The sequence below is a fragment of the Pristis pectinata genome, chromosome 3 (genome assembly GCF_009764475.1).
Source record: "Pristis pectinata isolate sPriPec2 chromosome 3, sPriPec2.1.pri, whole genome shotgun sequence".
Lineage (NCBI taxonomy): Eukaryota > Metazoa > Chordata > Chondrichthyes > Rhinopristiformes > Pristidae > Pristis > Pristis pectinata.
Window position 1 is genome coordinate 28,596,239 of NC_067407.1, and position 17,198 is coordinate 28,613,436.

At 38.2% G+C, this 17,198-nt stretch overlaps 1 protein-coding gene across 1 annotated transcript in view; it reads left to right on the top strand.

Moving 5' to 3' along the window:
* The window catches only part of mast2 (microtubule associated serine/threonine kinase 2), a 306,466-nt gene that overhangs the window by 213,867 nt on the left and 75,401 nt on the right, over positions 1–17,198 (top strand). Inside the window, 1 exon segment of the mRNA XM_052013169.1 lies at positions 13,980–14,058. Within this exon segment, the coding sequence (XP_051869129.1) occupies positions 13,980–14,058 (79 nt within the window).

A 17,198-nucleotide genomic window follows, 5' to 3' on the forward strand; every position in this document is an offset into this window, starting at 1 on the left:
TTTGTTACTTCATTGTTTTTGTTTAAAAAATGCAGTAGCATGCACAGTGTTCTGGGTGTCGCATGACATTTGCACAGATGCATGTGGAATTAGCCAGATGGATGATATATTTCTTTGTCAAATGCAACGTTTAAAATTTCCGATCAAGTAGCATTTAACATGTGCCCATCATTGCAAAATGATGTAACAAATGTCCTAAAATAAAAGCAGAAATGCACAATTGTAGTGTAACCTTTTCTCATCGCCTTTGTCAAGTGACAGTAATGTTGCAACAATCGCCATAATCCAATGCTTCTGAAACACCGCATATGGATGAATGGCACAATAGAGTTCACATTTATGTTTGAAATTCATTGCAAGTTGTGAAATGGGAGATAAGGTATATCCTCAGTGGGATAGAGAAACATAGAATCATAGACATTTATGGGCATTCAAACCACTGTGTCCATCCCTGCCAAAAGTAAAGCTACTTAGTCCAATTTCCCAACTGTCAGGGTAACCTTTAGCTCTTCAAGTGCTCATTCAGGTTCTTTTGAAATAAGGTTTTCTGCCTCCATCATCCTTTCAGACAGTGAGTTTCAGAGTCCTGTTATTCTTCAGGTGAGTTTTTTTCCTCAGTTCATCTCTGATCCTTTCACCAAGTTATTTGAATTGCAGCATTGTCTCCCTTGCTCCAATAATCTGCACTTCAGCTGAGAAATGCAAAAATTTAATGTCACGTCAAAATGCTGTTATACCTATATGGCCAAAGGACCTCAAAATTATGGTTTCCTTAAGTGTTCCTATAATTTTATCTCTTAATTTTCAAGCTTTAATGGTATCCTACACAATTGGTCTCAAACCTTTCTCACTGCAGGTATTGGAACTCTGAAATAAAAAACAGAAAATGCTGGAAATACTTATTGGGTCAGAAAGCAGTTGTGGAGAGAAGAACAGAGAGTATGTTTTGGGTTGATGGTCTTTTATCACAACCAGGAAAAGTTAGCAGTTGAAGAGAAAGGGGAAGCAGCAGAGAGACTGAAAAGGCAGCTATGTGATTCGTTGGAGGACAGGAGAGTTTCAGAATCACAGAATGTGGAATCAACAGCCTGGAATAGTTTTTAGTGGGTTTTGGACTTGAATGTTATTTGCAGAAAATTTTACAAGGTTACCTTCAGCTGCAGACTTGGCAGGATGCAGAGCAAATGCTAATAATTGGAATGAAAAATACAAGCAAATAAAATTAAAAGGTAGTGGGTTTTATCTAAATTCAAGTAAGATGGAACTAAGAACTGATGAGTAAAAATGAAGAATGGTGGCTACAAAGGTATTCCCAGAAAATGAAGTTGCTTTCAGAAGTTGGGCATTTAATTCCTTGGACCTGCTGCAGTAGAAATGAGATCATGGCTGATTTTTGCCTTTGCTCCAATTTCTTGCCTTTGGTCCACATCCACTGATAGTCTTATGAAACAAAATCTCTGTGTGGAAAGTTCCAGTAGTCCCAGAAATCATAGCCTTTTGGGGCAGAGATTCTCTTGGGCATTGTGCACGCTATTCCACTGTTTCAGTACTATTCTCTCTCCTCCTCGCATCAGTATCTGTGGGCAAAGGAAGGCGGCAATGTTTTTACCTTTTTGAAGGTTACTTTGGGTTAAAACATGGTGGTTAGGCAAGTAATGGCAACAAACCCATTCACCATCTTACCACAGGTGAGAGGGTTTTTAATTTGAAACACTCTTCTTTGCAAAGTCTGTCAGAATTAGCATTTGACTTTTCTGACAGGCTACAAAAATAAGAATCAAGCAGACAGTGCTGTTGGCCTTTCCATTGTGTGCTCAGTGGGTTAGTATGCACCCTCTGCTCCTCTAGGCACTACTCTACCTTTTAGTCATGAGCTGAAATATTAAAGAATAAACCTGATTGGAGGGGGTACAACAGGTCTGTGGGGATACATAATATGTGTGCTAACTACGCTGTGCTCCTTATTGAAAGCTGTCAGGAATGCTTGTCAGTTGTTTTTATTCCTTACTGCAAGATCAGCAATTTACTCCAGCTGATATTCTTTATCTAAAGCTGCTTGACAGGCATTTAAATATGGGTCAAAGTTCAAACACTTCTGATTTCGTACAACATTTAGCGGTGACAGAAGAAAAATTACTTCTGTAAAGAACAAAATTACTTTATTTCAGAGTACAGATAATTATTCTCTGATGCCTTGTGGTTGAATTCATTATCTGGTGCAACTCCAGGCCAATGGCACTCAAGGTTCCCTGGTTCAGCATCTGTTGTGCATTGAATGCCATTCATAGCTAAGGCAATGCAGTTTCTGTCACTGCTTCTGGACGTAATGGGAGAAATAAAACAACATTTCTTGCTCCTGATCAGATAAAGGAAGAAAGACTTGTGTTTGCATAGTGCATTTTATGGTAATTATTGACAGAACTCTTAACTTTCTTTCCAGCACACTTGGTATTTCCAGCCATTCTCCCATCTAAGTATTTTCCAGATCTGAGTTTATTTATAAGTTCGGGTGATATTTTTAGTGTTCAGAAAAATTAATTTGAGGATTAAAAATATTTTGTCTTAAAATTAAAAGTCTAAATTTATTTATTCATGGATAGTTTATACATGCTTGATATGTGCTATTTGGTTATCTGTCCTCTATATAACTGACAAGTAGAATTAGGAGTCCTGAGGTCTTAATGTTAACTCCAGACTTAATTAAGTCTTTTGGCGTCAGATCAAACCTGGTCAAGAGAGCCTCCTGTTGACTGCACAAGCACTGAGAGAGGCAAAGGCATAAAATATCCTTTGGTGGGCAACTTCGGTATCCACAATGAAGAATGGCTTAGTAGCTATCACAAACTATGCTTGTCAAACCCTGAATGTCTGCCAAAGAGGGCTCAACCTACTTGGCCTCATTCTCCCCCATCTACTTAATGCAGACACATAAGGTAGTTTTGATCGAAACTACGTGGTGGTTTTGATAGAAATTACCACCTCAAAGTACTTGCAGAGAGAAGGTTCTGATTAGTGTACTCTCAAAGTATTTCCAATAGTGGTGTCAGGCAGCGCCTGGTATTTAATTACCTGCTCACTGATGTTGAGTTTAGATTTTGTCAGGTTCACGCAACTCCTGACCTTGTCATTGCCTTGGTTCATATGTGGACCAAAGAGCTAGATTCCAGGGGTAAGAGAGAAAGACTGCCCTTGGCATCAAGATAGAATGGCATCAAGTGTGGGATTAAGGGCCCCAATCAAAATGAAGTTGATGGCCTTCTAGGGGAAAAGCTCCAATGGTTGGAATCAAACCTCACAGAAAACCTCAATCATTCTAGCTCTAAAACATCACCCCAGGAGTCTCTCAGGGGAGTGTCCAAGGTCCTAGGCCCATCTTCAGCTGCTTCCTTATTGATCTTCCTTCGATGATGAGGTCAGAGAGGGGATGGTTCTTAATGATTGCAGTGTGCAATTCCACATGCCACTGCTCAGAAAATGAAGTTGTTGATGCTTGCATGCAGCAAGAATTGGCCAGCATTCAAACATACAGTTGGCTGATAAGTAACATTTGCACCACAAAAGTGCCAGGAAAAAAATCAAGCACAAAAAGAAAAAAGTCTAATTATCTATCCATTGCATTCAATGGCATTTATTTTGCTGAGCCCTGCACTATCCTGGGGGCAAAGGCTGGGTATCCTGTAAAGTGATTTGCCTCCCGCTTGCTGCAGTTGTGGCATCTTCGAAATGCACTGCAGGTGGCTGCCAAGACTACTGCAGAGCACTTCCAAAAGCCACAAATTCTGCTATCAAGAAAGATGAGGATAGCAGGTGCATAGCTACTCCACCATTTACAGATACTACTCCAAAACATGTGCAGTCCTGATCTGTGAATATCTTGCCATTCTTTCAGAATTAAATCCTACAACTAACTCTCTACCCAACAGCACCATGAGAATTCTTCACTAGAAGGTTGCAATGGTTCACCACCAAGTTTTCAAGAAAAGTTAGGGATAAGGAATTAGTCACCTTGTCGGCAACCCTGTAAATGATTAAAGGAAAAATCATTTCACCTGAGATTACTGAAGATCTCGTCCACAATTGTGCACCTAAGTTTAAACTTGATAAAACTCTGATTATTCTAAATAATTTCTGCTATCATATCCTCATTCTTCCCCCCCCCACTCCCCATTCACATCCTTGTTTCCCAGCCCATGAATTCTTTGCCCTTATGCATACTTAGAAAATTCCTCCACGTTTCGATCCACTTTATTTCTGTAACGTCTTCTAGCCTTGTGCCATTGAACTTACTTTGTTCTTACTGCAGTCTTCTGTGCATCATATCCTCTTTTGGCTTTTGTATACTGTTTTCTGTTTCTCTCCAAAACGCTCTGACTTTCCACCTTTTTTTCTACCTTCAAAAAGGTCGTCAAACTATATCTCTTCAATTATGCCACACTCTCTCTTACTTCGGTTGTTGTTTCAGTGCTGTTTTGATCATTGGGGAATACTTTAGGAAGTTCACTTCATTGAAGTTGCCTCATAAGTGAACCTTGTTACATTTTGATATAAAACAATTACTAAGGAACCTGACTTGCAAAATCTCTTGTATACTGCAAAGAAAAGTCCGTTAAAGTGTTGTTTAAGTTACGTTGCCTCCTTAATGCCTATGTTTTACAAGTCTCTCTTCACCCTTATGGTGTTCTTGCTTCACTACTTGTGTTGTTTTCAAAAATTGGCTCATCTTGTTAGTGGCAAATGCCATTGGCAAATTTTGCTTCAACAATACAGTCTAAAAACATTAAGTAATGTCTAATTATGTGGGAGCTTTAGAGCAGCATTTTGTAACCCTGATCACTTTGTCACTTACTGTAGGAGGTAGTAACAGGCACAGGACTTAATACAAAAGGAGAGGAAAGGTATTTGATCATTTATTGGGTGAAACGTTGTAGTATGGACCTGTAATTAGTTCCCTTTTCGTGCCACCAACTTATTCATTTCTGCTCAGTGATGCAAGAAACTACTTTAAGACAATTTGTGCATTTATATGTCATAAAATATTTTGAACATTGTAAAAACAAATTCTGTGTAAAAAGAGATCTTGCATACTATTGTTAATTTTTCAATGAAGCCAATAGTTTACTGTAGCTACTGGAAAAAATTGGACTTCTTTAAGAATAAACAATAAAAGTACATCATGTACTCTTCAGAAATAACTTGCTGCTGTGAACACCTGATCCAACAAAAATCATTTTTGTTCCAGATACTCTATGATTGAAATAAAAGTAGACTCCAAAGTAGTCCGTTTTGTGTTTATCACAAGTGTTGATAAATACATCAACTTATTTGACTGTATATTATTTTGTATTGCATTGTTTTGCTAGCCATTAATGTCATTTTATTTTTTCGATGCAGCCATGGTCACAGAGCTGACAGGTAACACTCAAAATAGGTGTTGCTGTCATATTTATTGCATGTTCTGCAGCTGAATTTACATGTTTGCATGTGTTTTTTGCATGGAAAATGCAGCAGTGAACAGAATATTTCACTTTTAGTTGTGTGTGTGTGTATGCAAAATAGTGCACCAACTGTAGTTTGAACGTTGACTCTTTGGGAAATAGAATACACTTAAATTGTATCTAATAGATAATGTGGTTTCTTGAAGAACCTGCTCAGTTGAAGCCGTTGGATCAGCAAATAAATGTACGTTAATGAAAACCAAGCTCCTCTTGTCCTCCTTGTGCTAACCTGTTTAGATTAATGCAAAATTAATGGTGCCTGTTCGGTGTATTGGTATTTTTTTGTTATAGAAGTAATAACCTCTGTGACTAATTTCCGTGTCTTTCTGTTTTATTAAATGGTAGTCTGTCGCTAATGTTTGTCATTAATATTTCTGTAAAATTGTGACGTGCTTTATTCATGAAGTGTTTTGATTTATTCTTGGCTTTAAGTAATTTTCAATTGTAACAAATAATGTCATGGTATAATGGAGCAGCTTTACCATTAAATGAATGAGCTTCCAGCAAAACCCCAGAACGTGTCCTTTCTCAGAATGTTCTTCTTACATTTCCTGCACCTATCCCAGCACTATAAAGCTGTTGATTGGGACCTGTTCTTGTTTTTCCTGTGTTTTAATGTTCTTCCCTTTTTCTTATAAGAATAGAAATAATTATTAATCTTTTTCCAGAATCCTGGGCATATTTTGTCATTCTGCTGTATTTGGAGTGTTCTGGACTTTATACAAAGAGTTGTCAATAATTAAAAACTAACAACTTTTCAGTTCTCAGTTTTAATTCTAGTCCTGAATAAATCTTTCTTTCTTTGCATTCTACCCTGGTAAATATTTGTATTTGAATCATAGAAATTTGCAGCACAGAAGGAGGCCATTTGGCCCATTTTGTCCATGATAGTGGTTCCCGCCCCATTCTGCTTTGTTTATCCCCATTTGATCTGACACCCTATGTCAACATCACATAGGAGATTTGTTAGGGTTGATATAAAGAAAGCATCTCTACTGGCATGTGAATCCAGGAAAAGAATGAAATTGCATGTGTTTAAGAGCTGGTAGAAGTCTTAAACAATCCCAAATACCTTATGGAAGAGAAGATGAATTGATCTTTGAGGCAGATTAGCAAAAAGTATGGATTAAGAGCGATGGATTGGAGTGTTAGAGAGAGATCAGCCGCAGTCTAACTGAATGGTGGGACATGTTTGAAGGACTGAATTAAAAACAGAAAATATTGGAAATGCTTAGTAGGTCAGGCATCATCTGCAGAAAGAGAAATAATTAACATTTCAGGTTAAAGACCCTTCATCAGACATGTTTTGATGAACACTCTTTGGCCTGAAACGTTCTCTCTCTACATTTGCTGCCCAACCTGCATTTTATGTCTGTATTTCTGATTTCCAACATCTGTAGTTTTTTGGTTTTCATTGGAGGCTGAATGCCCGCCTTCTACTTATATTTTTAACCACATGTCCTTTGGAACTGAGAAACATGCATGGCCACTTTATGTGCAAGCACAGATGACTAATAATTCTTACTCGTGTTACAGTTATCTCCATTCAGTTATATACTTCATTCAACCCCACTCAAGTCCTCGGCTATTTTGCAACAGGCTTGTTTATAATCTAGTATTAATATTGCATTTTCAGCCATGTGCATGTGGCTGATTATGTTAAATCCAACAGTGCTATTATTACTCACTTATTCCCCAATTTGGAGGTCTGAATTTATTTGGAGTCATTCTGAGAGTAGATCTATTAGATGGTTCCCGTAGTGTCTTCTGTGATACAGTTCTTTCTTTTAAAAAAAACAATCGTTTAGAAAATCTGCAAATATTTCAGTCCTTCCCACAGTTCTCAGTACATGACTATTGGATCATTTAATGTCTGGAAATCAAAACTTCCTAGCAGACACACATTAATTCTATTGTCCTTCATGTTTGTGCCCAGAGTGCTTTATTCTGAATGGCACTTTGAGGCATGTTTAATTTAATAATGATCAATTATCAGTCAGTAGCTTCCAAATTGTCTGTACAAGCTAATATATCCAGCCTGATATAATAAACCCCATTAACAAGAGTCAATTGTCTTTTTCTGTCCATCTTTGGTGTTTAGCTGAAACCTTCCACCCCATGGCATCAAGCTGGGAAAGATTGATGAGAGAAGTTGCTTTCACTGCTTCTGTAATGACTTGAGAGAGCTGGCAAAGGCTCCACAGGTTTGCTTGTCTACCTGTGGGCACTGCCTTTGGGAAAAACCAAACCTACACACTATTTTACATTAGTGGTACCTTCTTCTGGATGGCATTCTGTTGGCATAAGGTTCAAGGCTTGTACTCCATTGGCCCAGCTCCACATCAGAAATTGAGATAATATCCCTTTTATAAGATTTCTTTATTAGTCACATGTACATTGAAACACACAGTGAAATGCATCTTTGCATAGAGTGTTCTGGGGGCAGCCCGCAAGTGTTGCCATGCTTCCGGCGTCAACATAACATGCCCACAACTTCCTAACCTGTACGTCTTTAGAATGTGGGAGGAAACCGGAGCACCCAGAGGAAACCCACGCAGTTGCGGGTAGAACATACAAACTCCTTACAGACAGCGGCCGGTATTGAATTCAGGTCGCTGGCACTGTAATACTGTAGTGGTCGCTGGCACCACTACACTATCGTGCCTGCCTTAAAGAGGTGTATATGATAGTAATTTTAAGATTCAATCTCGATTACTTTTACCATTTACATGAAGCATTTAAAAGCCTTTTAACTTACTATTAATGAATCCCCTTTGCTTTCATTGTTAAATATAACTAAGACTTTAGTACTGGTGATGCGTGGCTTAGCTACTCTTTGAAGGGCAGGTATTTTGTTATTCAGTGACTTTGAACAGATGGCAACACAGTGTTGGTGAAGATAAACAAACCACGTGGAACCCATACCCACATCTTATGCTGGTGAGCCAAGCAAATCAAAGAAACCTTACAGTTTCCACTTAGCATCAGTTCTGAATATAAAAACCTGCTGTAATGATGCCAGTAGCCCCCTTTTAGCTTACAATTTTGCAGCTTCTTTTTCCTGCTGTTAAAAGAACACAGATCTTTATTCTAATCTGTAGTAATCATGATTATTAATCTAGAATAAATCAGATTGGTCCATTTTAAATTCTGAAGGACTTGAACACGGTTCAACAGTGAATGTTATTATTTACTACAGTGGTTCCTAATTCTGAGCCTGTGTTCCTATAATGATCACCTGATGATATAAATATTTGATGGAAACTCATCTACTCTGAAGTAATTTATGACTACTTTAGGTTTCTTTCTATTAAGTCTTTAGATTTTAATAACCTCGGTCTTCAATGATAAACTGTACTGGCTGGAAGTATCAACTTGTGTTTTATGAGTTGCTTCCAGTATCTGAAGACTTGCAATTTTTGCATTGTTAGTTCAGTTCAAAAGGCTTCCTCTCACTTCTTGTGCATATGGTTTAGCAAAACATTGTCAATGACATGTATTAAAAACTCCAGCCGTAAGAGGCATTGCTAAAAAAAGATGCAATGTTAAAATCATAGAAACAGAGAAGTGTAGAAAACAGGCATTAGGGGTGGGTCTTTTGGTCCTTTGTGCCTCCTCCACCGTTCAAGATGATCATGGTTAATCATCTAAATTCAGTGCTGCGTACCTCATTTCTCCCCATATCCCTTCATAAAGAAATTTGCGATGTCCGCTTTGACACTCACCTACTTTTATTGATGCACCATAGAAAACATCCTATCTGGATGCTTCACGGCTTGTTATGGCAAATGCTCTGCCCGGGACTGCAAGAAACTGCAGAGAGTTGTGGACACAGCCCAGCACATCATGGAAACCAGCCTCCCCTCCATGGACTCTGTCTATACCTCTCACTGCCTTGGTGAAGCAGCCAGCATAATCAAAGACCCCACCCACCCAGGTCATTCTCTCTTCTCTCCTCTCCTATCAGGCAGAAAATACAGGAGCCTGAGGGTATATACCACCAGGCTCAAGGACAGCTTTTATCCCACTGTGATAAGACTACTGAACAGTTCCCTTAAATGATGAGATGGACTCTTAACCTCACAATCTACCTTGTTATGAACTTGCACCTTATTGTCTACCTGCAATGTACTTTCCTGTAGCTGTGACACTTTACTCTCTATTTTGTTATTGTTTTTACCCTGTACATCCTCAGTGCACTGTGTAATGAATTGATCTGTGCAACTGGTATGCAAGACAAGTTTTTCACTGTACCTTGGTACAAGTGACAAAAATAAACCAATACCATCTCCTTAGCCATAAGAACCATATTTAACTTCTGCAATATACCTAATCATTTGGTTTCAACTGTCTTCTATGATAGAGAATTTCACAGGTTCACCACTCTAGGTGGAGAAATTTCTCCACATGATCAGTCCCAAATAGCTTATCTCGTGACCTTAGGTTACATTCCCTGGTTTTGGATTTCAGGAACAGCCTTCCTGCATCTAGTCTCTCCAGTCCCACCAAGATTTTCTAAGTTTCAATGAGGTCTCCTGACATTCTTCTGAGGTCCAGTGAACATAAACCCAGTTGTCCCAATCTCTCTTCATACATCTGTCCTGCCATCCCAGGAATCAGTCTGTAAAACTTCGTTGCACTCTCTCCATAGCAAGAACATCCTTCCTCAGACAGGAGATCGAAACTGCACACAATACTCCAGATGTCATCTTATCAAGGTCCTGTACAATTGGAGTAAGCTATCCCTGTTACTCAACTTAACTCCTTTCAGTTTGAAGGTCACCATAGCATTTGTTGCTTTAACAGCTTGTCCTTACTTTAATTGACTGGTGTACAAGGACACCCATGTTTCATTGCACTTCCCCTTTCCTAACTCTTGCCATTCAGATAATTATCTACCCTCCTGTTTTTGCCACCAAACTGGATGACCTCGCATTTATCCACAATATGCGGCATCCGTCATGCATTTTCCCAGTGAATCAACCTGTCCAAATCACCCTGGAGCCTCTGTGCATCCTCTGCTCTGTTTCCATCCAGCTTTCATGCTCTCTGCAAATTTGGAAATATTACATTTAATTCTTTCATCTCAATCATTAATATGTATTGCAAATAACTAGGATCCAAACACTGAATCCTATACATTTCACTGCCTGCCACTCGAAAAAGGACCAGTTTGTTTCTACTCTATTTCCTCTGTGTCTGCTGACCAGTTCTCTATCCATGTAAGTACATCATCCCCAAACCCATGCACTTTAATGTTGCGCTCACATCACCCATGTGGAATCTTGTCAATAGCCTTCTGAAACTCCAAGTACACTACATCTACGGAGTTAGCGCATCACGGACACCAGCCTCCCGTCCTTGGTCTTTACCTCTCGTTGTCTTGGTGAAGCAGCCAGCATAATCAAAGACCCCACCCACCCGGGACATTCTCTCTTCTCTCCTCTTCCATCGGGTAGAAGATACAGGAGCCTGAGGGCACATACCACCAGACTTAAGGTCAGCTTCTACCCCACTGTGATAAGACTATTGAACGGTTCCCTTACACAATGAGATGGACTATGACCTCACGATCTACCTTGTTGTGACCTTGCACCTTATTGCACTGCACTTTCTCTGTAGCTGTGACACTTTACTCTGTACTGTTATTGTTTTTACCTGTACTACATCAATGCACTTTGTACTAAGTCAATGTAACTGCACTGTGTAATGAATTGACCTGTGCAATCGGTTTGTAAGACAAGCTTTTCACTGTACCTTGGTACAAGTGACAATAATAAACCAATACCAATTCCTTGCTCCTCTTGCTGAGTTCTAATCTGTTTGCAGTCCTCAAGTTAGCTCTTTTTTTCAAGCCAATTTATATCTCTCTCCTTTGACTCTAATACTATCCCTGACTTCCTTTGTTAGCCATGCTTGGGTCACCCTTCTGTTTTATTTTTGTGTCAGACAGGAATGAACAATTGTAGTTTATCCATGCACAATGTAAATGTTTGCCATTGTCGATCCACCGTCAACCCCATAATGACATTTGTCAATCCATATCAGCCAACACAGGCCTCATATCATTGTAATTTCCTTTATTTAGAGTCAGTTCTCAGAGTCAATTACATTACTGTCCAGCGTAATGAAGATTTCTGTCATATTATGACCATTGCTCCCAAGGGGCCTTGTAATTCTTTCTCAATACACAATGGACTCCTCTCTAGTTGGTTTCTTGACAGATTGGTCCCTAAAACCTAAAGCTATTCTGTATACCATTGAGGAATTCCCCTCCACTAATTTGATATGCCCAAGTTATGTGTAGATTAAAGGTCACCTATGCTTACAGTTGTATCTTTAGTACATGTGCTCTAATTTCCTGTTTAGTGCCATCCCCAACTATAGTTTGGGGATCTGTATGCAACTCCCACAAGTGTTTTCTGCCTCTTGGCAATTAGCTCTGCACACAGAGATTCCATATTATCCAAGCTAATATCCTTCTTCACTTTTGCATTAATTGCCTCCTTAGTCAGCAACGCTACCCCATCTTATTTGCCTTTTTGCCTGTCCTTCTTAAATATTGAGTACTCTTAGATGTTCAGTTCCCATCGCTTCTCCCCCTGCAGCCATGTCTCTGTAATCCTAGTTATATCATACCTGTTAACATCTATTTGCACGATGAATTCATCTGCTTCATCATGAGTGTTCCATGCATTTAGGCACAAAGCCTTTGGACCCATCCTTTTAACATTCTTAGGCCCCTTACCATTATTTTGTTTTCTTTCCTCTCTTGTGTTTCCACCTTTGTTTCCTCTTCTTTTTCTCAGCATAGTTTTGCATACCCCTGCCATTTTACTTTAAAGCCTCCCCAGCAGCAGCCTCTCCAGGACATCGGTTCTGTTCCTGCCCAGGGACAAGTCCCACTTCCAGTGTACCAGGAATTTAAATCCCTCTTTACATCATCTCTTGAGCCATGTATTCGTCTGATTTATCCTTCTACCCTGACTAGCATGTGGCACTGGCATTAATCCTGAGATTTGTGTCTTTTGAGGTCCTTTTTAAAAATATTTTCAATTATATTCAGTCTGTAGAACCTTATCCCTATTACCTATATCTGATCTATTAATGTTACAAGATCTATCACCAAGAACTAAGCTGGTACTTGGCTGATTCTGTTAAGAAGATGATAATGTGTATTACCCAATTTCTGAAAGATAATCAGTAATGCTTTTCTCTACCTTGAAATCCAAATGCTTTTCTTCTCCTTTATTCCTCTAATCGACATACACTTACTTCTAAGAATTTTTTGGCATACAGTTTGTTTTACCAAAGAGTAAATGCATTCAAGTAATTTTAACATTTCATAGCCATATTTACATGTTAGAAGCGTACTTTTTTTTTGAGGAATTTATCTCTAATATTATTTTAAAATTAGATGATCTCCAGAATAAATAATACGATTATTCTGATCCAATTTTACATCTGCCTTCTTTTTGGCACTAAAATATCACTAGTAGAATTAGCAATATCCTGATTTCATCAGTTTGGTTGGTTTGGGGAACAACAATTTTTCTTATCCATCCTGAAAATACTCAAAGCCAGGCAGCATCTATGAAGAGAAAAGCAGAGTTAACTTTTCAGCTGAATAATTGTTAATATACAGGAACGTTCAGTTTAGTGTACTGTGCTGGCTACCCACAATTCCTTTTCCCCTCACGGGAAGGACCAAATGCCAAATGGATACTTTGTGGAATATTTCTGTTCAGCCTACAATCATGATCCATGCTTCAGATTGCATCTATCCCATTCCCAGTCTAGCCCCTCTGTCCCACATTATTCCAGTAAAGTTCAATTTAAGCTTGAGGAACAGCACCACATCTTTTGGTTAGACATGTTACAACAGAACAGACTCAGCATGGATTTGGAAAATTTCAAATAATGATTTTGCTGTTGCCTTTGCACTGCTTCCTAGCCCATTGTTTACGTAGCCTATTTGCACCATCATTCATTTTCCCATTTAATGTCTTCTATCTTATCATAGACCTTTCCTTTTGTTTTTCCCTCTTCCCTTTCTCTATATCTTAAAATTGGTTTCAACTAAACTGTTTCCAGTTCTGATAAAATGTCATCAAAATCAAGCTGAAACATTAACTCCCTTGCAGGGTCCTGATGAAGAATCATGACCTAATATGTTGACCATCCCTTTGCCTCCACAGGTGCTACTTTGACCTGCTGAATTCTTCCAGCAGTTTGTTTTTTGCTCTAGATTCCAACATCTGCAGTCTCTTGTTGTCTCTGAAATATTAACTCTGTTTCCCGCTCTGGAAAATGCTGTCTGAGTGTTTCCGACATTTCTGTTTCTCTCTCTGTTTTGTGAAACACACTGATGAGATGGAGTTCCAATTCACTGTAATAAGTGTCACATGTAGAATGTTTATCACATGAATTGATTATGAAGGCTAACTTGCCACCATTCTGTATCTTCTCTCTCCCAAACTCCAGGACTGATGGACGCCGGTGGTCCTTGGCCTCCCTGCCATCTTCTGGATATGGAACCAATACACCCAGTTCCACAGTCTCTGTATGTATTGATTATGTTGCAATAAATTATCACTTTTACCAGTTAAGGATTATTTGCATATTCCAGATTACCTGTATTGATACTGTCATCTAATTTAATGAATTGTAAAAGTACATACCATAGGAAAATATGCTGTCTGTCACACTTGTGCTAACCAATTAGTCACAATACCCTGCTGTTAGTACTGGACCTGAAATTCCTCTAATCCCATTATTTATCCAATTTCATTAAAAAAAAATAATCAATTTTTAAATATTTCTGTTAAATTTCCTCCTAATCTTTTATGCTTCAAGGAGATCAGCCTACATTCTGTCTCATCTCTCCACTTGAGTGTTTTGTTCCTTACACCATTCTCACAATTCTCCCTGGCACTCCCTGCCTCCTTTCATTAGATCCCTTGTTGGGCTTAAGGCATGCTATTCAAGATGTTCTTGTATTCATTTTTTGGTAACTTATACCTTTCTTTGCTCTTCATACACTGATTTTCATGATATATACAGTAAAATTCCAATGATCTACTATTCAGAAATCCTGAAGGTTCAGCATCTGGCTCACCCGGTGATGTTTGTTGTGCTCTCTTTCCACTCACTGCACCCCGGTTCCCACACCCTCTGTCAACATTGGGGCCCTGTTATGGCCCCTGCTTTCTGTGCTCCCTTTAAACTCACTGGGTTCACTGGAAAATTTATTATAATACTATAACATTTTTTAAAAAAGTGATTTAAAATGACGTTGGGGTATTAATGGCAATAGTATCCAACAGTCTGGAAAATCTTGCCAGTCTGGCACCACCAAAGTCCTGAGTATGCCAGATTATTGAAATTTTGCTAACTTGGGATAATTGAAGAGTCCATTGTTAGTAGTTGCATCTTGCTATGATTTGCCTGTAAATTTGGCCCTCCAGCTTCCTTTTACATTTGATGAGGTCTTCAGTGTATCATGGCAGCATGATAGTTTCTCAGTTGTTGCATAATTCTAACCAGAGTGATTCCTTTTATGAATTCTCGAATACACAATCCCAATTTCAATGATCAGTGCTATTCACTTTGTTTCCTTCCCTGTCTGTACTGAATTCGTATTATAAGCCCATTCCTATTGCTATTGTCAGTTGCTCCTTGTGGCCTCATAGCCTGGAGTTAATCAGCCTTGTTCCCCACAAGTGTTTTGAACTCATTGTAGCATGCTTTACATTTCCTTCTGTCTGATCCTTCCTATTTCTGGACTAAATGCTGGTTGTCATTCACAGTCCTCTGTAAATTTTGCTTCTCTTCTCTTTAGCAAATTCTGTTCATGGCCTTTTAGTAATTTCAGTACTTAAAAAAAAATTTACCAACAGGATTTTTCTCACGTAAAGTGCCATTATGTTTGCATCTTAAGTGTTTAAAAAAAAAGTATTGGCAACAGAAAATGCAAATATATAAAGCCATTATTTTAATTAATATTCATTCAATTAAGTATTCTGTGATAATTGGTGATTGCATTTGTTGCAAACATGCCTGTCTTTTAATTGGGAGGGCCCCAAAACACTCAATTATTCATGCCAGTTTTGGAAATAACATTTTCAGTAAATCAAGCTTGAATTTCCATTTGCACTCTTTGCCTTTTAACCTTCAATGCTATTCTTATAATACCACAATATTGGTGCTTAATACTAAATGATTAGAAAATGAACTTTTATTGTAGATGCTTCTGAAATATTAAACATTATTCATCTTTTCCTTATCGATATGAAATGTTGAAGCATATCATGTGAAGTACTACTGACATTTGTATCAGATTAAAACCATTTGACCTTGTTGCCATTATTAATCTGTTCACATCGCAATTTTTTCTTTGAACTTATTTCAAAAAAAAAGTGTAATTCAAGTGAAAAATAATAACAGTAAATACTAAAAATCCAAAGTAAAAACAAATACTGGAAATGCAGAACAAATTGCATAGCATTTGAATAGGAAAATGACAGTTTTTGATACCTAGAAGTACAGCCATCATTTTAATAAGGCTGGAAAATTTGAAAAAAGGTGTGAAATAAATAATCGAAAAACATGAAGGGAGTTCATCTGTCTGATTATTTACTAGCTTCTTGATGGTCAAATGATTTAAAACTGGCGGATAAAAGAGCAAAAGTGTGCAAATAGGATAAAATGAAACAGAAAAGCTCTATGCATGACAACATTATGAGAAATAAAAAGAATCAAAGCACCAGATAAGGGTCATGGATTTAGGATACACAACTAAAGTTCGGGTTGTCCTCCTTGGAGCAAAGAATGTCAAGAGGAAATTTAGTTCTAAAGTAATTTGCAGAGATGCACGAGGAAATGCTTTTCATTTTGCGCAACAATGAATTGAGATTTCAAATGTATTTACTGATAGATTGGTTTATACAGTTTAAGTTGTTTTTAAAGTTGGACAAATGCTCGAGTTGTAAGAAAGGGGAAAATAGCTAAAGATTGTTGCTGTATGGTGTGCTTTTTGAAAAAGCTGGCACAAACTCTGGATCAAATGCCTCAGCTGCCTCCTTTAACATTGGTACAATTCTATCATTCTGTAAAGGTGAAGCTAGAGGCAGGATTCTCATCCAAATGTTACACAGCCCCACTTTTTTCATTGACAGATTATTCTTAAATTACTAGTAACCAATTTTGTGAAGAGAATGGACAGAGCATCTAGATGAGTCTGAAGCTTTTGTTTAGAGCAGTTGTACTAGCAGTAAGATTAAATACTGTTCTTAAAGCTTAAGTTATACATCAGCTTTGATATTACAGTCACTATAGGTGGGAAAAGTTGAGATGCTGAGCCATTAGTAGGACAATATTACAGTTCTGCACAGATAAGACATGTACATGGAAGATTTCACTCAATTTGTGTTTGGTTCCTCCGGTGTAGAGAAACGTCGACCATGAGTAAACCAGCAAAGAGGCTCGAGACTGTCCACTAAAGAATGCAGCTTAAGATTCATTCTCCTGTGTGTTGGGAAGAAATCTGAAATTGTTAAAGCTGCAGAGGGCATCAGAGAGGTTGCATCTTAAGTAGATAAAGAAGTAGTAAGAGGAGAAAAGAACTGAGTAAAAAAGAGGAACTCAGTTTGCTGGTTCAGGATTAGGCTTAAGGTATTTGGATATTCTTATCTTTACCCAGGA